The sequence below is a fragment of the Plectropomus leopardus genome, chromosome 13 (assembly GCF_026936395.1).
Source record: "Plectropomus leopardus strain MGB_pleo_1.0 chromosome 13, ASM2693639v1, whole genome shotgun sequence".
In the NCBI taxonomy this organism is placed as follows: Eukaryota; Metazoa; Chordata; class Actinopteri; order Perciformes; family Serranidae; genus Plectropomus; species Plectropomus leopardus.
Window position 1 is genome coordinate 19,297,501 of NC_142188.1, and position 22,771 is coordinate 19,320,271.

Consider the following 22,771-nt stretch of genomic DNA (forward strand, 5'->3'; position numbering starts at 1 on the left):
GGCAATTTAGTTATTATCAGGCATCTTATTATAATTTAGTTATTTAGTTATTTATATATTTATTAATTAGTAAGGTGTTCTTTTTTGTCAATTTTCTAATATTTACTTACGTATTGTACAGTTTTGAGGTACTTATACTCAACTTCAGTGCACAAAATAGAAAGTTGTGCACTTTTATACTTCTACTGCACCACATTTAATGAACAGCATTACTTCTGCAGATTTTCATTATTAATACAAAATATAAATTAAGTCCCGAATGATAATGTATTTATTATGGTTTAAGCTACCAGCAGTATAAAATAGTTGAAATAGCAGCTCCTCCTCAGTTTACCCATGATATATGCTTACTTTTCTTCAAAAATTCTTTTTTTTTAAAGAAGAGATGTGTTACATGTTCATACTGTGTGCCTTTAAAAATAAGACTGGAAAAAAGGTTGATTCTTTAAAATGAAGGGCAAGTATTTATTAACTGAGATACTGATACTGTAAATGCATTATACAAGTACTGCATTTAAGCACAATTTTGAGGTATTTGTTCTTTATTTGAGTATTTCCATTTGATGCTACTTTATACCTCTACTTGACTGCATTTGAACATGAGTTAGCTCCACCATTACCTGCTTATTCAGTGATATATTAATCCTTAATCTGCCATTCTGCATACTGAGAAGGCCTACTTTTTTAGTATTTTAAGTATATTTTGATGCTGACTCAGTGGAAGAAGGGACTATATTTACCAGGTTAACATCCCCACTGCCTCTTCAGTTCAGTTTTTCTTCTTTTTTTTATTTATTTTTTTTTTTACAGAACTTGCCCCATTTTTCTATTTTGAAACATTTGGTTTTTTAGAGAGGTGTTGACATTATACAGTGTATCTAATGATATATGGTACTGATTAAGCACCGGAAACTGTTGCATCAAAAACTTAATCAGCAGTCCTAAATTACTTAAGTTATTATTTTTAAATGCCATTTTAATTAGGATGACGCTGTTTTAAGCACAGATGTGTTTATCACTTTTTGCACCCTGTTCCACTGGAAGCCCTGTAGATGGTGCTATGTAACGGATGAAAAGTTGACATACTGTTGGTGTGCCCTGAATTTATTTATTTATTTATCATTTGATTTGTGGCTACATATAGCCATGAAGATAAGATAATTCCTGTTAGTTGTCAAGTAAGAAATATTACACATGAGGGAGCGCTGCAGTAGGCTGCTTAGTATCAACACGGCGGCCTACTGGCATTTCTGTAGACAGAATCCCTTCATTTGTTAACGCAAGGCTTTTTATTGTGAAATATTTGCAGGCCATGTTGTTTTCAATGTCGTGGCTTGGTTTAATTGTAGAAATACAGTAGTTACAGAAGTAAGCAGCTCTGCAGCAGCACCATAGCAACAACGTCGTCAGTGTGAGCACCACAAGAGTGCAAGCTGCAGGTTGTTTGTGTCAAGCAGCCAGGCTCCATTCATCCTCCCAGTCTTTGCTGTGTGTGATGAATTTAGAACCACAGCTACTAAACAAAAGGCCAAGTTCAAAGAATAAAATGAGTTTTCTTGACTGTTCACATGCCATGTCTTTAACTTTTTGAAAAGGTGCAAAGTTAATGATTTTAGTAATAACAGCAAAACTAAGCAACAGATGTTAAAGACTTTTTTTTTTCGTAATGTGGCTATTACCAAAAACACTGCAATTTCTCAAATGTTCCTAAAAAATAAACAATTTATTCAGTAGAACCTTTGCATTAAAACATTTATGTGTCTTTGGTGTTATACAGGGTTACATAGATTCCTGTCATGCTAAACAGATTGATTGATGGTGCAGCATTCATCAGCATAAACCAGCAAATACATTGATCCAACATGCTGTGCTTATATGATTCACTGGCGAATTGTTCACACTGCTTGTGTGAGAAATGTACAGAGTTCATGGCAGCGGTAATTTAAAATCAAACACCTCCATGGCAACCTTCAAGAGGGCTTCATCTGGCGGCGGCTTCCTCTTGCTGCCTGGCTGCAGAAACCTGGTGATGGCAGGAATCCGGGTCATCCTGCCCTGGAAAGACTGAAGGGAAACACAGAGAGTCATCCTTAAACAGATCACTTGGTAGTCAGTGTATTTTTATTATGATTAAAAATAATTCACTGAGGGAAATAGGGAAAATTTAGGTGTTTTTTTGGTTTTTTTTTGCTGTTTCTTTTCATTTCCAGATTTAATGAGTATCTTTTACCTTGACGTTGCGAAAGTCAGCGAGGATTCCAGCGAATTTCTCCTCCAACATCAGTGTGCATTCCAGCAGTTGCACGTCTGCAAAGCTTAATTTACCTCCCACCAGGTACACAGGCCCAGTCAGTGCCTGAGATGTTCGTCAAAAACACACAACACCTTGTTTGGTTATCATACATAATCATTAACGTGAGCATTTTACATCTTTGGGGGTTTTAGAGTAGTAATCTCAAATATTTTTATTGAAATAACTGTTACATCACTATCTGTCCACAAATAAGTTGACACAAATGTGAGTGAGTCTGTGGCCTACTGATTAAAGTATTTCATTATTTATATGTAGTTAGAGTAAAAGGTTAAGGTAAAATAAATACTTAATGATTTACAATTTAGAGGGAAAAAAATCACAGTTAAAAGTACCAAAAGTGCAGACCAGGGGTGCAAAGATAAAAAGATTTAATATGGTTTACAATCGCATTTTGGTTTTGTTTTTTCATTTATTTATCATTGAACTTTGTCACCTATGGGCAGCAAATCAAATGACTACAAAACAATAAATAAGTAAACATGCAAACCAAACATTTCCTACTACTGCAGCTTCACATTAAAAGCATTCAAGCGGTAAAACATGAGTTGCCTTTTCTTATGAAATGGTCACAGGAAATGGTTAGCACTTCCTCTACTACTGCAGTCATCTTTACCATTTTTGGACTGCGGATCAGTTTGAAATATTGCAGGGAGTAATGTCACAGTCAGCTGTTAGATGAAGAGCAGCAGGTGACAAGCTGCACACCTCCAACTTATGAAGGTAACTAACTGCTCTCACTGAGGCCTGCTGTCTGCAGACTCGTGCCGTGTGCAGCATGAAATCAGATCACTACTGCTCACAGAAAAATCCCAAATATTACCTAAACCTCCAACAGTAGTTCACTGTGTCGCAAAAGAACTCTGTGACCTGTAGTGTTAAACCACATAACTACAGGTGTCGTATTAGACCCCACCGTTTCATATTCACAGTAAGCACAGTGGTACCTTTTCAAAGACAGGAAGGTAGCGCTCTTTTGCTCTTCTTTCAATGAGGTCCAGTTGTGTTTTTTGATCTATGCTCAGGGGCAACTTCATAATCATTTCCATGAGATCCATCAGTCCCTCTGAGTACATGTTGATCCTGAGGGTAAAGCATATGCATTCACCTGCTAAAATCGCATCATAATAGAGCACGCTGCTGTTGTAATCTTAAAAGAAATGGACCATACATGACTCGGTCTTTCAGATCTTTTCCATGGAGATTGTACTTCTCTGCGATGTAATTCAAGATTGCTTTTGTCTGAATTAGTTTCATGCCATCAATTTCCACCATGGGAACCTGCTGAAACATCAGAGCTCCATCTGCAGAAGAAACACAGCAGCATGTCATGCAGACAGCGACACACCCAAGGGGTAAACCAGTAATTTTCTCTGCCGTAAATGGTTGTATCATCCCAGGTTACACCATAGGTAGGCCAAAGTGAACAGATAAGCACCTGGGAAAAAGGTCAGAATGTCACTTGTAAACAGACCAGAGTCCAAAGGTTCGCTTGCTTTTTGAAACCAACTCACCACTTATGAGTTTCAAGTACTGATCACGAGTTGTCAGATAAATCTCATCAAACTGTGAAAATGAGATTACATGACAGATTTAGTGCACATTCTGCAGGTTTTAGGTTCCTAAAATGAACCAGAACTTTAATATCACACTAACCTCAACTTCTGCAACTGTCAGAAGCCAGCGGATTGACTCCATTCTCCCTCTACCATTAATGTAGTACAACAAAACTTTCCCAGACATGGTTCTTATATTTTGGAAGTATACCGTTAAATCTAAAAATGAAAAAAAAGTAGAGTACAAAAGAGTAAATATTACATTTCTTTCTCAGTGCAACTCTGCAAACAAAAAGTTAACAGAAAGTAAGATGAATTTTCCTTTGTCATACCTGTGCACAGTCCAAGCTGAAGTGAGGAAATGAGGGTGAAGTGCGTGGTCAAATAAAGTTAAGCTGTTATATAAGACTAAAGTGTCAATAAAAAAAATAAAAGAGAAAGATGGGCGGAAACATCTGAAGTCTGTGACTGGCTGGCCTGTCCAATAGAAACATGTCTCATTACCACGTTGCCGGTAGAGATCATTGGAGAAAAATGAATAAACTGGCATCATGGGGGAAAAAAAGGCTGTTCCTTTGTCTATTCTTTATGAGCAGGCCTACTTTTTTTGGTATGGAGTATTTTTTATACTGTAGTTTTGCTACTTTTAAATTTAGCTGTGATGGCCGTGCTCACAGCCATGGAAAAGGTTGAATAATTCACACACACACACACACACAACATTACCACATGTTCAGTTCCCTTTAATTTGCAGTCACTTAAATTACATACAAACCAAGTCTGTTTAGTTTAAAAGTGATTAATCAGCTTGTTGACCATACAGTTTTCTATATGAAGCATGCACACTTAGTTTACATTGTTTTGTCATGTTGCTGTTTGCTTTTGTAAGTTATTGATTCCTTTATCTTTGTCTTTGAGTTACCCAAGTTCAACTATGTTCACCTCCAGGTTGGAGTCAGCCAAAAATGGGGCTGAGGGCAGAGCCTGGCTGAAGAAAACCATCACAGACCAAACCGAGAGCTCTGATATTATGGGGGGAATCAGGGTTCCTTTGGATTAGGTTTAGTTATTATCTATGTGGTTCTCTGACTAGTTTTGTTCACTTTATTGTTCAGAAGACTTATTTTATCGATTGATAAGGTATTGATTAAGCACTGTAAACTGTTGCATTAAAAATGGAATCAATGTATTTATTGATAATCCAACTCAGTTTGCTTTGCCTGCTGGCCACTTTTGCAAAATGCAGGGGGCCGGGGACGAATCACAGCAGCCCCATACATGTTTCTAGGACTATAGGACATTTCTAGGATTTTAGGACATCAGGGGCTTAGCTAGGACCTCTTTCAGCTGTAAGAAAGATCCTCCTCTGGCATCACTGCTGTATGACCACGTCTTGTACCTCTGTCATCTTCATCACTTTTTGAATACCGTATTAATTAGGATGACACTGTTAAAGCACAGATGTGTTGTCACTTTTTGCATGGTTAAGCATGTAGCTTGTGCGTCTCCCTGTTTCACTGGAGGCCCTATAGATGTTGTTATGTAGCAGATGAAAAGTTGAAATAGTGTTGGTCTGCTGTGAACGTTTCCTTCTTTTCCTTTGACTTGTGGCTTCATACAGCCACGACAATGAAAACATCCCTGTTAGTTGTCAATTAAGCAGTATCACACTCGAGGTCATGCTTTGGCCAGAGCATAGATGGGGAACTGAAGCTTGATTGCTTCCTCTTCATAACCAACGAAACTGTAACAGAAGGAAAGTTCATGAGTCAGTCACGATGGAGCGAGTATGACTGGTCACAGTACAATCCATCATTTCTTTGTTGTTTTAACTTTGACTAAAAAATCCCTCTGCCAGATTCAAAAACAAACATTACATGATGCTTACTGACTTTTTTTTATTAATTGAAATATGTGTTTTTGTTTTTCTTGTTATTGGTCTCCAGACAGATCACGACTGTGTACAGCAGCAGCACCTCAAGCCCGTTTGGTCCAAGATAACATTACATCATGATACACAGACAAACAGGGCAGGAAAACGATTGTGCCTATTTAGGGAAAAACGTCATTAAGCATCATGTAATTTGTGTTTTTTAATCTGGTGAAATGATTTTTCAGTGCAAGTTAAACTTGTGATAACCTTCCCTTCTTTTTCATTATCTTGGTCGTAAAGGACCATCTGACGTTAAGGTGAGGTGCTTAAAATAATCGTAATATAGTTTGCACTTAAGTGATATTAATTTTTTTAGTTTTGTCTTTTTTTAAGTCACTAAAATATCGTTTGTTACCTCCATCCACAGCAGTGCATTACTTAGCATCCATGTCAGAGTCCAGCCTGCTTCTCCAAACTGGGGCATACTGACATCTACTGTTTGTAATACACTCACTATGGATAGGTACTCCATACAGCCGCACTTAGAAAAAAAAATGAACTATGCCTTTTACACAGAACAAAAACACAGCAATTTGTCAAATGTTCCTCAAAGATAAACTATTTATTTGATCCTTCACATTAAAACATTGAAGTACTGTGACGTTATGCAGGATTACATGCATTTCCTTCATGCTAAATGGATTTATTATGGATAGTGCAGCACTAATCTCAACATAAACCAGCAAATATCATTGATCCACATGCTCTAAATGCTGTGTGTGTATGATGCACCGGTGAATCATTCACACTGCCGGTGTGAAGAATGTAGAGTTCACTGGAGTGGTCGTGTGATGTTGAAGATCTTCATAACAGTCTTCACGAACTCAGCGTCTGGCTGCGGCTTCCTCTTGCTGCCTGGCTGCAGGAACCTGCTGATGGCGGGAATCTGTGTCATCCTGCCCTGGAAAGACTGGAGGGAAACACAGTTACAGTCAGTCCCTTTGAAACCTCGGCAATTTGGCTTGATTTCTTTCAGAAACATAGGAAGAAGGCAATGAGGAACAAATAGAGAAGTGACCAGAAAATTAGCAATAAATTATTAAAGAAAAAAAAAAACACAAGAAAATTACCTGAAAATTGGTATAATAAAAAAGAAACAAAGGAAGAATGAAAAGAAAACAAATTTAAAAAGTAAATCACCTGGGAAAGTTCTTAAAACTAAAAAATAAACAAATAAATATATACTGTTAAAAAATGTAATTATGATAATTAAGTTTTTCCCTTGATTTGACTTTTTTCCTCTTTTGTTTATATTTTTCCTTTGCTTTTTAAAAATAATTTTCTAAATCTACTAATTTCTTGCAATTTGTGGAACATTTCTAATCAAGTTACTTATTGCCTTTTCCCCATATTTCTTTCTTCTTTTTTTAAAAGTTGATCTTTTCCTGCTTTTTGCCTTTATTGACAAAACTGTTTTAAGCGTGAAAGGGGGAGAGAGACATAAGACACTGTTGTGAGGACGTAACGTCTGCTCTCACAACTGGGCCACTGGGTACCCCACCTTTCCCCATACTTTTAAAGGAAATTGCATTAATTTGCTCAGGGTTCAAAGGTTTTAACACTTGTGAAAGGTGTCTGAAAACAGCACAAGAAATTGTGATTAAAACTATCACACTGAGATTTCATGGGGGTAAGTTATTGCAGTTCCTTTTTATATCCAGCCTTATCGAGTATCTTTTACCTTGACGTTGGGAAAGTCAGCAAGGATTCCAGCGAATTTCTCCTCCAACATCAGCGTGCATTCAAGCAGCTGCACGTCTGCACAGCTCAGCTTACCTCCCACCAGGTACATAGGCCCAGTCAGCGCCTGAGATGTCCGTCAAAAACACAATATTGTGTAGTTATCAGACATGTTACAGCCATTTATAGCAAGCCCTTTTATTTTCCCTTTTTTTTTTAGTCACTTGAATGCATCACCTGTCCTGGCATCCCAGGATCTCCTCATTAAAGGCAGGTGTGCTGAATTAGTAAAGCAGGGAAGATAGAAATGACCAACTCGCAGTGTGTTTGGTTAATCTTAGTTTGAATTTGTTTATAGCCTCATTGATATGAACTTTGTTTTCGTAAAGGCTTGTTTTTTGGGAAGAATTTTTGTTTGGGGTTTTGATATTGTTTTTCCGCAACAGTCAGAAAAATCAGATTAGCTTCGCAGAGTAACTCCTGCAAATCAATCTACACTGAAGCATCCTGGATCATCGAACAAACCGGTGAGTACAACCAAATCATAATCATCAACAAGAGCATTTTCCATCTTTAAAGGGATAGATTTTTTTGAAGTGGGGCTTTATGTGGTGCGTATCAATAGACAGTATTTTTCATACAGTAGATGTGATTCGGCACACCCCCAGTTTAGAGAAGCAGGCTGAAGTGCGACACAGAAACTAAGCAATGTACTGCTGTGGACAGGTCAGCAACAAAATGCATTTTAGCCACCTAGAAAAAGTCCCAACTAACAGAAAGTAATATCAGTTTAAGTGTAAGCTTTATTTATTTTAGTTTAAAAAAAAAAAGACAATGAGAAATTTGGTAACATAAATTTAGAAATTAGTAGATTTGGTAAATTATTTTTTTTTTAAAGTTTGGGGAAATGTCTAGGGGACAAAAAGCGAGTGTAAAACCATATTCATAATTATCATAATTACATATTTCAAAATATGTTTCAGAATTATTATACATTTTAAGTAATTTTGTTTGTTTTTCCTTTCTTTTTCATTTTTTTGTATGTCTTTGTTTGCTTGTTTTTTTCTGTTTTTTTAAAACCAATTCTCAGATATTTTCTTGTACTCTTTACAAACTTATTTAAAATGTGTGGACCATTTCTTGATCATTGCCTTCTTCCCATGATTTTGAAAGAAATCAAGACAATTTTCTCAGATTTCAAAGGGTTAATATCAGACAGTGATTTCCAGCAGTGAAGCTGTAGTTACATCACTCTCTTCAATACCAGACTCCATTCAGAAAAACAGTGATTTAACGCTGCAGAACACGAGAGCTGCTGATCTACTGCTGCCTTGATCAGTTTTTTTTGTGTCATTGTGTGAATTTGGGGTTAAACAGGTTTAGTTCAGATTCACCAAAGTCACACAGTAACACAAAGTAACTCACTGATCGAAGTAGGGGAAGACCAGCAGCTCCTGTGTTCAGCGATGTAAAATTACTATTTTTCTCAATGGAGTCTGGTGGCTTTGATGGGAGCATAGAATTATAGAAATGTAGAGATAAGCACCAGCACAAAGTATGTAAAAATGTAAAATACTGTAATAATAAAAACAATTAGCACTAGTGAAGTGCTATGTCAAGTTAGACATATAAATATGTGTATGATAGCATAGATGTGTAACTCAAGTTGTTAACTTCTCTCCCTTTAGATGGGCTGTCTGACAGAAAGGTAACGTCAGTGAAAATACTTTCACTATGGCATACACTTAAACTGATATTGATTTTTGTTAGGTGGGACTTATTTTAGGTGGCTAAAATACATTTTGTTGCTGAACCTCATCCACAGCAGTACATTGGTCTGCTTCAGTGTCAGGCTCCAGTCTGCTTCTCCAAACTTGGGGTGTGCCGACTACTTCTACTGTATAATCTGACTATAGACAAGTACCCCATACAGCGCCACCTCAAAAAAATCTAAACAATGTCTTAAAGGGTTATTAGCGGAGATTACTCAGTTATTGAATCACATAATTTCACATATTCAGTAGTGGTACCTTTTCAAACACAGGAAGGTAGCGCTCTTTTGCTTTACTCTCAATTTGCTCTAGTTTTGGTTTTGGATCTGCGGTGAACATCAACATCACGATCATTTCCATGAGATCCATCAGTCCCTCTGAGTACATGTTGATCCTGAGGGTAAAGCATTCAACCGCTAAAATCACATGTTAGAACAAAAGACACACTTATGATTACACTTTTAAAAGAAATGGACCATACATGACTCGGTCTTTCAGATCTTTTCCATGAAGACTGTACTTCTCTGCGATGTAATTCAAGATTGCTTTTGTCTGAATTAGTTTCATGCCATCAATTTCCACCATGGGAACCTGCTGAAACATCAGAGCTCCATCTGCAGAAGAAACACAGCAGCATGTCATGCAGACAGCGACATACCCAAGAGGTAAACCATTAACTTCTTTGTCTACAGTTAGCAAGCTATTTATGGCCTTCACCTTAAATGGCTGGTTCCCCCCCAAGTGACATCATACATAGATTTAACAGATAAACAAACATAAAAGTTAAAGTGTCATTTGGAAACAGACCAGAGAGTCCAAAGGTTTATTATAACTTTTTGAAACCAACTCACCACTTACGAGTTTCAAATACTGGTCACGAGTTGTCAGAAAAATCTCATCAAACTGAAAATGAGATCACATGACAGATTTAGTGCACATTCAGCAGATTTGAGGTCCCTAAAATGCAGCAGAGCTTCAGACAGTGATGGAGGCTACTTATAACAAACTGTAAAAAAAAAAAAAAAAATACTTGAATTAAAAAATGTTACTAAGTATAAAAAGTAAAATTCGGACAAATTACAAATAGACAATAATAGCATTTAAAACATACACACACCAAATAAACCAAACTGTGAAAATTAGATTACATGACAGATTTTGGGCACATTCAGCAGGTCTGGGGGTCCTAAAATGCAGCAGAGCTTTAGATCAATATCACCATACTCACCTCGACTCCTGCAGCTGCCAAAAGCCAACGGATAGACTCCATTTTCCCTCTACCATTAAGGTAGTAAAGCACAACTTTTTCAGACATTTTTGCAGTATTTGGGTGTGTACTGATAGACCCCTGTCTGAAAAAGAAAAGAAAAAAGACGGACTAAATATCACATCACTGCACTTAAATCATTATAAAGTTATAAACTGAGTTAAGTTTCTTTGGTCAAACCTGTGCAGCTTCAGCGGAGAAATCAAGTTGAAGTGCGTCGTGAAATAAAGTTAAGTTGTTATGTAAGGTAATGGTGTCGATAAACACGGATAAAAGTATGCGGAAACATCTAAGTCTTTGATTGGTTGGTTCTGGCCAATAGAAATATGGCTCATTAGCATATTGCCGCTAGATACCATGGGAAAAATATGACTATCTGGCATCATGGAGGAAAAAAAACACATCTGACTGACTATTTTCATTTGATAATCTTCAAGTTCAACATATCGACGTAATTTAGTTATTTAACTAATTTACGTTTTTAAACGTGTCGCAGCGAACACAATATAAAAATTAATATTCGCTACTGTAACAATGAACGGACGTAATGTATCAGTCAGATCTTAATTGCTTAGAGTAACAGAAAGTTAATGTGTATTTTATCAAATGTTGCACATAAGTTCAGTTTTGAAGTGTTTGTACTTTTTACGAGTGTTACGGTGTACTGTTACTTAGTACTTCTGGTCGACTGCATTAGGACATTAATTGTTTTATTTTTAAATATGTATCCACCATATATTCCATATTTTCAATCTAAAAGGTGGGAAAAAAAATATTACATGATAAAAAAAAATTATGCAAAAATAATTTAAATTAAAGAACATCACATGTAGAGAAAAGAAACACAATGAAAACAAACAAACAAATGTTTAAGGTCGGATATTCATGAGTTACTTTTGCAAAATTCAAGTTATTTAATACAAATATAAATGGATGATATATTAGCCTCTATATTATCAAGCTAAGGAGAGAAAACACTAATTTACCAGATAAACATCTCAACCACTTCTTAATGGGCTACGTTTAAAAAAATATATATTTTGTTTAAATTAAAAAAGCAAATTTAGTTCTCTGCAGGGTTGTTGTTATAATTTTGTCATAACTTCATTGATAATCCTAAAGGTATTACAGTATTTCAGCACTTTTTAAAGCATGTGTTATCTGTGGCCTTTGACTGTATCCCTTGTAGATGGTGGTAATTTGTAACAAATGGAGAGTTAACTGACTGTTGATGTGCTCTGAATATTTCTTTTTTTCTCATTTAAATGTGATTACATACATAAACATAGCCACAAAGAGGAGAATACCCATATCAGGTGTCAAGGAAGTACAATAGGTGCAGGAATATTGTCCATTAAGGAGCTCAGAAGACAGTTTTGCTGGTGGAAATTGCAACATCTTTCTTCTTTCAATCACAGTATATACCAACGCAGCATAAATACATCTCATTACATTATGTAATGGACTGCATAATACCAAATCAATATAGATGCACTGGCTTCATGCATGTACAGCATTTACAGTGAGCTTCTATGGACAGATTAATCTCTTACAGATTAATCTAGCTGACCAGCTTCTACCAGGGCTGCGGTGCACACTCTGGTGCAGCATTTAGGAATACATGGAAAATTGACCAATAGTATTTGGTTAAAAAGCCAATCAAACAGTCAGTCATTTTAAGGTGTTTCATGAAAAATTACACACAGTGAACATATTAGTACCCAGTCAAAAGTTTAATTATACTCAATACCTGGTAATTCAATACTCACACTCACTTTGGCCAACAGGGTAGAACTGGTAACTTGGATAATTTTACATTTTAGAAACAGATTTGTACATTGTGGCAACCACTTGCATTGCATTCATTATACTGAAATTAAAGCACAGCCTTAAATTTCATTCAATACTTGTAATGCACAAATAATAGTTACCTGATAGAAAAGGCTACCATCATCAAATTAAAAACAGCAGGAATGTAAAAAAATGACTGAACAGTACAGAGGCAAAGTAATTAGTTGTAGCCCAAAACAAGTCACAGTGAAGTTTTTATGAGATTTATAATATGCATATTATGTATACATGTTGGTGAACATTCAATGATAATTCTGATACAAAACAGAGCTTGTAACCTCTTATAGAACAGCAGTTATGTTACAGAAATACAAAATAAAACACTGAGGAGCAAATATGGGCTCAAATTTTGGCTGGTTGTGTTTAAATATACACATACACTGAGATATTTTACAACTCACAACATCCAGAGTACACATGATGAAAAAGAAAATTATTGCTGTGTAAGATGTATGTACAGGGTTTTTTTCTAATAGAAAACAACTAGGCCTACTCTTTGGAGGTGAAAGAGTTCGTTGGAGCACAGATCAGAGCTCCAGGCAGGCCACTAGCGGTGTCCATATTTGGCAGACCAGTCTGTTCGCCCGTGGATGGTCTGAACCGGCGGGCGAGGCAGCAGGCCGGGGGTGCTTTTGTTAGCCAGCGGCATGTTGGTGGAGGTGTTCATCTGACTCCGGCCAGACTGCCATGTTGCATAATCTGAAAAAGCATCAAAACAACAGCTTTGTTTTGAGGTTTGTAAAGAGGATTTGTTATGTGGCTGGTCACTTTTAACCCTTTGAAAACTGGAGAAACATCATATTTCTTGTGCTGCTTTCAGACGCCTTTTGCAAGTATTAAAACCTCTGAGCCTTGAGCAAAGTAGTGCGATTTTCTTTCAAAAACATGGGAAAAAAGGTAAGAAATGATCCACAAATTGCAAGAAATAAGTATATTTAGAAAATTACTTTTTAAAAAGCTAGGGAAATAAAGAAACGAGCAAGGTAAAAACTATATTAAAATTATCAGAATTTAATTTTTTTTAATTATGTTAAATTCAATTATTTTTTTTAGTTTTTATTTATTATTTTTTTACTTAACAATTCTCTTGTACTTTTTTTCTAATTTCTTGCAAATTTTTGTTTTTTCTCCCTTTTTTTCTGGCTATATGCCTTCTTCCCATGTTTTTGAGACAAATAAAGCCAAATTGCTCATGTTTCAAAGTGCTTAAAGGTTTATGTAAGTTTACACATAAAGAGCTGAATATTACAGGAAACTCTAATCTCTGAAATTCATCCTCACTTGACATTGTTGATTCCACTGATGGACCGTGGTGTCCTCTGTGCCCGGCAGAACTGATGTCCTTTTTGTAAAACGACGGCATGTATCCACCTGGGATTGTATTTGTGCCTGATATTTAAAACAAACAAAACAGATTCATTTATTTAAACATTTAACAGTAAATTACAGAGATTACGGTGAGTTAAAGTACGAGGCGTCCTGATGGGTTACCGTGAGCGCCTCTGCTCGGCAGAGTCCCTCCAAATGGGATACTGCTGTTACCCCAGAGATGGCTTCCAGTGAAGTCTTTACTGGCGTTGATGGCCACGTTTTTCTTAGTGCTGATGCCTGAAGGAGAAAGTTAGAAATTAGATGATAGCAAAAAAAGAAGGAGCGGGGGAGAAAAGGGGACATGGTTTTAGTTCTGGTCCAGGTAGTGGTTACACTGACTCTTTACAAATTAAAAGGCAGCTCCAAAATTTTTAGGGGTTATTTTTACAAGATTATATTTTTTTCTGTTTCCTAGCAGTGTTTCTTCTGTATACAAAACCAAAACTGCACATTTTGGATGAAGTTTGTATGTTTTGGCATCAAATTGCTATTTTCCCAAGCCCCTCTAAAGGAAATTTCCCTATTGACCTGACGTAGGTTTCTGCATGACGACATTTTTACATATAGACCCATACACTGCTGTGGATGCAACATTTGACCCTGAAAGGCACACACTAACACAAACAATTGACGTAATGGTAGGCCAGCAACACCCTTGTGCTGTGAGGCAAAATTAAAGTTTCTCTCAACGCCAGCTTCAATTCCCAGTCGGAGAAGGCTGTGTGACAGCAAGATAAAGCAGTAAAATAATATAAATATTGCGTACACTTGCGTACAGACTGATATTGATTTATTTTTGGCAGTCCTTTTTCAAAGGTGACTAAAATACATTTTGCTGCTGCCCCCGTCCACAGCAGCCAGGCTTTTTTATGTAAAATGACAACTGGGTAGAAAAAAGATGAAAAAGAGGCATCTACAGTTACTGCCACAATACAGATGCCTTTTTTTTAAACTCCTTTTCTACCTGAAAAACCAAACCAGAGTAAATTAGAATTGAAACAGCACAAGCATGAATGCACCTGAAAGCACCGATGATACAGATTTATTAAAGACTCTCAGTCCTACGATCATTTTCACTCTACTGCAGGAAAGTCTTTGAATTTATTTCACCTGGTAAATATCTGGACTGCCTTAAGTAATGTTGTTTGGCAGAAGCGGTTCTCGATGGTTCCTGGTAGGCTGCGCTCTTGTTCAGGTTCAAAGGTGCATCTTCCTTTCCGTTGGGTCGACTGAAATCCAAAACATTCCCATACCTGAAAGACAACAGGTATTCAATGATGACATTATCTCCAGCAGCGGAGATGCGTTTGTTGTATTGCTTTTTAACATTTTTGTCTGTATATCAAATTACTGAATCTGCACCTGAATCTCACCTTCTCAATGCGTCCTCCCCCTGTCTCGACTTCTCTGCGGAGAAGTTGCTTTTTCCAAGAATACTTATCGATGTCAGATCGGTTTCTTCGTAGTCATCCCAGTCTTCACTCTTAAGGTGTCCTGTACCGTGGCCCCAACGCCGTCGCCCCCCTTTAGGTTTTAACTGATAGCTCAGCAGGTTCGCTTTTTCGGATTCCTGTCTCGTTTGCTAAAAAACAACCGTAAATCAGATTTATTATGGTATATTCATGTTGATATTCTGTCAGCCTCCTTTTGATGGAACCATTTTATACTAAATTTAAAGTAATTACTGCAAATACAAAACGAAGACTACTTGACGTCAGGAGATTACATTTTTACATCAATCAGCCATTATCAGGGATACGTAGGAGGCCAGCTTTATAGGTTTGTTATCCCACATTTTAGCATCTCAATTTATTTGTAAAAGGCTTAATTCAGTAGATGTAATAAAGATTTAATAGTTGCAATATCAGGATAACTAATAATAGTAAAAGACATACAGGGTTCCTGCAGCTTACGGCAAGTTAGATTTTTGAAGATTTCTTTATAGGAATTCAGAAATAGTTTTAAGACCAATTTCAAATAACAAACATTGAAGAAGGACAACTTTGTCCAAATATTTATTATAACATAAAACATGGAATTTTTTGTCCGGTGAAAAGTTAGTTTATGTATGTCGATTATTGGGGAAAAAACTGAGTGGAACACTTGGAAGACAACGAACATATTATAATATAATAATTTATTTGGTTCACCAACAAAGTGACCAGTTTTCTGTGCAATTTTTGAGTTTTTCACTCTGCATGTAAGATTTTACTGCCTGGATTCCCTGGATTGATGATACATTTAAAATGAAAAAATTGTTGTTGCCAATTATTTTGAGATTTTTAAAAAATCCTACTTCCCATGTCTGAGCTTTTTTTAATTGAAGGCCTTATTTTGATGAATTAATTCAATGCCTTTGAAGACTTTTTAAGGCTCTGCAGGAACCTTGTATGTCGTAAATACACACGCCTCACCTTACTCTGGAGACTCTTGTCAACGATGTAAGGAAGATGGCTCTGTGGCGTTCCTCCGCTCTGTTCCTGCTTCAGGATGTGCTTCGGTTGCTGCTCTCGCACCAGCTCTGTGTGCCGTTGGTACGCCGCCGCCTGGGCGGCTGCGGAGACCGGGGAGGGCTGGATCTGCTGGAGAGGCCTGGAGGGGGAGCAGTGTTGGTTGGGAGGCGGAGGCTGGGAGGGGGGTACGGGCTTCAGCAGCAGGGGCTGCTGCTGAAGTGTCTGTTGGGACTGTAAAGGAGCCTGCAGCGGAACAAGGCCTGGCTGAGGTCTGCCCTGCTCCAGGATCTGCTGAGGAGTTCCCAAAGCCTGGCCCACGTGGAAGTAAGAGTACCTGAGAGCCTGAAACGATGTCAAGATTTGAAGAATCAGCGTTCGTTCTGTATATTCAGCTATGAGGAGAAAGTGTGGGTCAGACACTACCTGAGCAGAAGCTGGTCTCTTCTTGGGGTCCCACTGGAGTAGGTCCGTCATCAGATGGATGGCTTCAGGACTGGCATTTGGGATCAGTGTCTTCAGATTACTGGGAACACACTGAGGCCAACGGAAATTCATCGCACTGGCCAGATGGTATCCCTCCGGCCAATCATTCTGAGGGGAGAAGACGCAGGCCATCATACATACCATTATATTTACATAACATCATATTGAACAAGAAAATCTCTTTTTATTCACTGTAACAACAGTAGCAGTAGAATAGTAATTGAAAAAAAATATTGTATAACTTGGGACAAATACCTGCACTAGTATATGCAAACATACTGTGCACAATACATATTTCGAGTACAATATACAAATGTCTCTGTCTCACTTTTCAAGCAAAAATTAGACTTTTAGATGAAAAATAAAGCTTAATGTCTCAGTTTCATGCATCGAATGCAGTTGAATAGTGAGGAGTTATGAAATGGCAACCCATTGACCCGTGTGAAATCCCCAACTTTACAGTAGAAATAAACATATTTAAAGCTTGATTTAACACACTTTTTTGGTCTGTAAAGTTAATTTTCCCATTTTTTACAGCTGTACAGGTGATAGATTTTTTTTAAACTCACCTGTTCAAATTTTAATGTTAAAGTTACACATAATTGAGGCTGCGGTTGCTTTGAGTGACAGGTAGGTGCCATCCGATCACAGTTCACGACCTTGTAATAATGTTGGTTCAGTAAAGTAACCAGATTCATGGAGTAAAGGTGCAGCCTTAGCTGTCGCTATTTCAGTTAGCTTTCAGTTCATAAAGTTAACTAACATTTTGATCACCTACTAAAGTCTCGTTCAGTGTTTTTGTACAAAAAGACCCTTTTAAGAGTTGGATGTTGAGTTTTTATGGTAAGCACATTTTGACTTGGAGATGGCCTCAGTTTCAAGCATCAAGGACAGTTGAAAAAGAAGGAATTACACTGCTGGTGTAGACATCTAAATAATATAATAGGAAAGTACATTGCTACTGTCAGATATTATACTCAAAAGTACGGTTAAACACATCCGGTGTTGACAGGGTATAACCTGGACTGACAAATATAGGGCCCTTTGTAATTCGTGTGAGAAACTTTTACCTTCTTTGGCGTACCCAAGACTTGGCAAATCTTGAATATGGTGTCGACTTCACTGGAGCCCGGGAATAGAGGCCTGAGGGTGTAAAGCTCTGCCATGATGCAGCCCACCGCCCACTGGTCTATAGGTGAGCTGTAGGATGTGGATCTGAGGAGCACCTCAGGCGCTCTGTACCTGGTCGAAAAAGAGAGGGTAGTCGCACTTGACTGCACTGAACTATAAAAACACATGGCGTTGTTTTGACTCTTAGAGAAACTCACCATCTGGTGGAGACATAGTCTGTGTATGGTGGACGAGATCTTATTTCACGAGCAAGGCCAAAGTCAGCTATTTTCACCAGCTCTGGGCCCATGCACAGAAGATTCTCAGGTTTCATGTCCCTGTGAAAAAAACCTGAAAAAAGACACAATGCATGACCGTCTTGACTCAAAAATACAAACTGCCAAATGTGCAGCACTTAATTTAACACCCCGGAGTCGTGAACAGACGTACCATGTTTATGAATGAACGCGAGGCCCTGTAGTATCTGAAACATAATATTTCTTACAGCAGATTCGGGAAACAATCGAGACCTGCGGCAAGAAACAAAACAGTTAAGAAACTGTGAGCACTTAAAGACTCTAGTTTTACATGCAGGATTAATGATGCAACAAGTAACAACTGTACGCACCTGTCTTTCATTAGCTGATATAGATTTTCCTTCATGTACTCAAATATAAAGTACAAGTGATCATTTTCTCGAATAACCTCCTTAAGTTTGATCACATTTGCATGGTTGAGTTTCTTTAAGGACTGAAAGAATAAAAGAAACAGATCATGTGAGAATAGGTAGAACACCTGAACAAAAAAAAAACAGTGGTAGAAATAAAAACTCTAATCATGCTGGAAAGTACACAAAGGTCACTGCGGCACATTCAAAAGCACACCCCACAACTATCAAACAAAACCTTCTTGTTAAAACATGGCTAAGAACACAATGGAGTTTAAGGGTAAATGCTGCAAAGGTGGGATTTATACTTACAATTTAAAGAGGGAAAATAGAAAGCAGGATGGAAAAAAATATACACTATTCCCATGCACTGGGATGATAAAGGTTTGAACATGCTAAATTTTAGTAAGGGGGGGGAGAAGCTGTAATGGGATTTTGAGATTTTATGCTGTGACATGCTGTAACTATGATCCAATTAGCAGGACTCTAAGAAATAGCGTGTTCTATACATGTTTTGCTGCGTTGCGTTAAGGTCAAGCTCTAGGAGAGGGGGTGTCTAGGCCAGGGGACGGGAACCAGAGCTCAAAACCAACAGCACACAAGAATCACCTTCAACTCTTAGAGCTGGTGTGTGACTTTGAGCTGTGAGGAAATTTAGACAGTAACATACTGAATTGGTGTGAAAAGAAAAAAAAATCTTTTGAGTATTTGACAACTGGACTAAAATGTACAGTATATATTAACCATATCACCATTACTGCATTACTCACAAATCATCAAGTTATCATGAAGTTACTCATCTATTTTACCATATATAGAAAAATCGACCCAAACAGAAGCAGAGTCTTAGGGTGTGGCACCTAAATGCTGCTTATCTGGTCACTGCATGCAGCAGTTAACAGCATATTTAACATTAAAGGGAAACATCTGTATTTGTTTAACCTAACTCGGGGCATTATGCACTGTCGATTTATGTCCACTAAATGTGTTTGTTTTTGCCAGAAACAGGCTCAGATTTTTATTATATATCAGTACTTATGGACCATTCTCTCCCAAATCGTACATGGAAATGCAACTCTTAAATTGCTTACATTCTGTATTAAAGACTAGAAAAGGGCATTCCCTCTTCATTAACTTTGGGTGGATTTTTCCATAATTTTATTGTTCCAATGAAATGTGTAAAAATGTGTTAAGATGTAGAAGATTAACTCACCTTGACTTCACGAAGGTTCATGCATTCTTCCCACGAGTAAAATTTTCTTTTCATTCTGAGAAATATGTTTCACATTAACTTATTTGTAAGAAAGTACATCAGATTGCATAGAGAAAGAGAAAACCATTGCAGATGCAAACACACACATTGATCGCAGCAGATACTCACTTCTTTATGGCAACTAGCTCTCCTGACTCCAGACTGCGGCCGAGGATGACTGAGCCGTAGGTGCCATCCCCGAGCTGTCTGATGGTTGTGTATCTATTCATTATGCTTCTCCTTCCATAGCATCGCGGGGACAATTAATTCTCGGGTGGAAAACAGAGATGTGTTTGCCTCCTGCTGCTGAATGCAGCCAGATTTTCCTGTGACAACAGCAGAAGACCACGGGCAGAGCTGGAGGACTCATGGTGTCATGGACTTGCCTCCTTCTGGCTGAGAAGGTGAGTGATGGACGATAAAAGCTGATGTTAGTTATCTATCAGTATGACTTACAATCCATAAGAACCACTATAAACCGAGTAGGACGTGACTTAGCCAGCCGACCACAAACTAACGACTAAGTGGGACATTTAAAAGTTGGAGAACTTGCCACAAACTACATGACTGAGACACTATTTCTAAATTACCTCCAACAAATCTTGACTTTCCTGTACTGAAATATCTTGGTATGCATCAGCCACGATATGTTGCTGTATCAGTATATATCAAGTATATATCATATATCAATTACAGTTTCTCCATAGTGCAAATCAAGTGTCAAGTGGACCGCCTCACTACATTGCAATCTAGGTGACAACATGTAATGAGCACTCTTGTTATGCTAGCCATTCAAAAATACACAAAATTACATGTTTGTGTCCCAATCCTAAATACGCCTGAGGATTAACCACCGTTTTATCTGCCTGCAACATTAAATTTAAAAAAATCAAAGCTTTTCTCTCTGCTCAAAAATGTGTTTAGGTTCGAGCTTCACTGTGCAGAATGATTTATGCTCAGAGTTTGATGCTTGTTTGACACCTGTTTTCATCTGATGAAGAGGGGTTACGTTTCTGTGTTCAGCTAAATCTGAGTTTTAGATGTGTACATACTAGATGATTTTGTCACATCACAACTAGTTTGGCAGCCAATCATGATTAAGTATGCAACTAACACAAGTGTGAAAGGCTGTCTACAGGTATTCGACTCTTAAATTTACTGCTCTTAGATTTTAACTGAATTTCAGTTAGTTTGGACAAATAATTTTTTCTTATTCAAGCATTGCACAGAAGTATAAAAGGTACGTAGCATGTGTCCTTGTGCAGAGTTAGATCAATCTGCATTATGTCAAAAGGCCAGTACAAGTATTAAGTAAATCGAGAGTGTTAGGTTCAGCTGCAGTTTTAAACATTTGTAGTATCAGTAATGTAGACTTTCACACGGAAGAGCTTCACTCATTTTGACAAAAATTAATTATAGGATGGATAAATGAAACTAGCTCACGTCTGCAAATAAGACCTCAAAAATTCAAATTTAAGACTATTTATTGACATTAAAGGGTTATTATTTATAAAATTGAATTTATATCATCTCAAGACTTTACCTGCAGACCTGCAGACCTGCAGACACCCTATGCGAGGTGAAAACTCGAAACCTCTAGTTCAGGTTGGACTTTTCTGAAAAGTATTATTAATCATGTCTAGCATTTGAATTCCTTAAGAATACAATATTTTCATAGATTTAGTATTTTTCATTATGGAAGGAGTAGATGCAATCTCACCATTATAAACACGGTAAACAAACATCATTTTGAGAGAAAAAAAATCATTATCTTACACAAATTGTACATGTGTGGAGTAACTAATTGATCACTGGTAAGTGAAATGATGTACACTGTTTTACAGTGTTTAATGGTATCTTCATATAATAAGGATTCAAAGTGGTTATTTAAGTAGGTATAACCATTAGTAATCATCTCTCGGCTTAAACGTCGTTTATTACTGTAAACGGATGCTTAATAAACAGCGATCATGTTTATTTACTCGTAATAAATTGCTAATATAGCTATTGATTGTGTGAGTACGTCTGCAGAAAAAAAGACAACAGCTGCAACCTTTACTAGCATGTTAGCATAATATATTCATGTTTTGTCGACATGTAACTAACCTTAACGATATAACGGTTGTATTGCCAGTTTAATAAGCGTTAACTGGGGAGAGTAAAAACTAAAAATAATGGTTATTTATCACTAAAACATTCATCGCTTGGATAACATTCATACTGAAGTTAGTCCCTGTTGATTTGTCTTAATGCTACAACTTGGCTTGTGCGTTTTGGTTAAATTTTAACGTTGGCAAACATAGCATAATTAACGCTAGCTTGTAATTGTGTTGTGGCGCTGGTGTTGGCCCAGCTGCTGACAACATTATACAAAAAAATGGCCTGTTTGGACTCAATGGTCTCCTAATTTACACACAAAAACGAGAAGCGGCGGACAACACTCACCGTCCTCACGTCAAATTGAGAACAACACATAGCCGGGCATTCGTGGTCGATGTTCAACAAATGGCTTAACGGGACAACCAGTTGACATTAGAGGGATGATAACCGCATCCAGTGTGTCCAACACACAACATAAATACAGTTTCATCAAGGCCCTCTCGTCACAGAGCTCATCATAATCTCGCGTTGCTGTACAAACAGTTTGCGGTCTCTTTACAACAAATCACAGCTCTGCTCCTCCGTCGACAAAGATACAAAATGAGACGAAATAAATCACTGCTTCCCTGTCTCCGACGTCGGCACCGATTGTATCAAATGCAACATAGTGATGTTCAAAGTCTTAAAATGTCTAAAGTCAAAGTTGTGAGTGGTAAGTGCCATAATAAGTCTCGTTTATAAAACCGACTTTATGAAAAAGAATATTATTCAAACAAATACCAAAAAAACGGGAAAGATTTTCCGGAGCAAAGCAAAGCCGGAAGTGGCTGAGAAGGTACGCTCTTGTATTCTTCTTCGCTGCTCATTTTACTAGTAAAATAAAGAGGACACGCCATTTATCTGTAAGAGGAATTAACAAGAAACCTATTAGGCCCTCTTAAATAATTGGGAAAATTGTATGCATT

General features: G+C 37.4%; 3 protein-coding genes across 5 annotated transcripts; all 3 read right to left on the reverse strand.

The window, feature by feature from the left end:
• Window positions 1-1,704: 1,704 nt before the first annotated feature.
• On the reverse strand, window positions 1,705-4,236 carry LOC121963944 (glutathione S-transferase A4-like). Its single transcript, XM_088086311.1, has 7 exons — window positions 4,200-4,236; window positions 3,968-4,086; window positions 3,826-3,877; window positions 3,483-3,615; window positions 3,259-3,394; window positions 2,231-2,356; window positions 1,705-2,064 (listed from the first exon to the last, which is right to left on the reverse strand). Exons 2-7 carry the CDS (start codon window positions 4,052-4,054, stop codon window positions 1,927-1,929), a joined length of 672 nt encoding a protein of 223 aa, XP_087942437.1. The 5' UTR covers window positions 4,055-4,086; window positions 4,200-4,236; the 3' UTR covers window positions 1,705-1,926.
• A 2,107-nt stretch (window positions 4,237-6,343) lies between these two features.
• LOC121954785 (glutathione S-transferase A4-like) lies at window positions 6,344-10,824 on the reverse strand. Its single transcript, XM_042502484.2, has 7 exons — window positions 10,700-10,824; window positions 10,481-10,604; window positions 10,104-10,155; window positions 9,734-9,866; window positions 9,511-9,646; window positions 7,482-7,607; window positions 6,344-6,710 (listed from the first exon to the last, which is right to left on the reverse strand). Exons 2-7 carry the CDS (start codon window positions 10,565-10,567, stop codon window positions 6,573-6,575), a joined length of 672 nt encoding a protein of 223 aa, XP_042358418.2. The 5' UTR covers window positions 10,568-10,604; window positions 10,700-10,824; the 3' UTR covers window positions 6,344-6,572.
• Window positions 10,825-12,233: 1,409 nt separating this feature from the next.
• LOC121954996 (serine/threonine-protein kinase ICK-like) lies at window positions 12,234-22,360 on the reverse strand. Of its 3 annotated transcripts, none has more exons than XM_042502769.2 (14): window positions 22,152-22,360; window positions 19,836-20,098; window positions 19,668-19,722; window positions 18,416-18,537; window positions 18,238-18,317; window positions 18,006-18,138; window positions 17,748-17,919; window positions 16,618-16,785; window positions 16,156-16,536; window positions 15,115-15,323; window positions 14,852-14,994; window positions 13,862-13,978; window positions 13,652-13,759; window positions 12,234-13,069 (listed from the first exon to the last, which is right to left on the reverse strand). In XM_042502769.2, exons 2-14 carry the CDS (start codon window positions 19,934-19,936, stop codon window positions 12,918-12,920), a joined length of 1,941 nt encoding a protein of 646 aa, XP_042358703.2. In that variant the 5' UTR covers window positions 19,937-20,098; window positions 22,152-22,360; the 3' UTR covers window positions 12,234-12,917. The 3 variants fall into 3 exon arrangements, with proteins under 3 accessions (XP_042358703.2, XP_042358702.2, XP_087942434.1); XM_042502768.2 differs by having other exon boundaries at window positions 19,836-20,102; XM_088086308.1 differs by lacking the exon at window positions 22,152-22,360 and adding an exon at window positions 19,064-19,096 and having other exon boundaries at window positions 19,836-19,907.
• Between the last annotated feature and the right edge of the window lie 411 nt (window positions 22,361-22,771).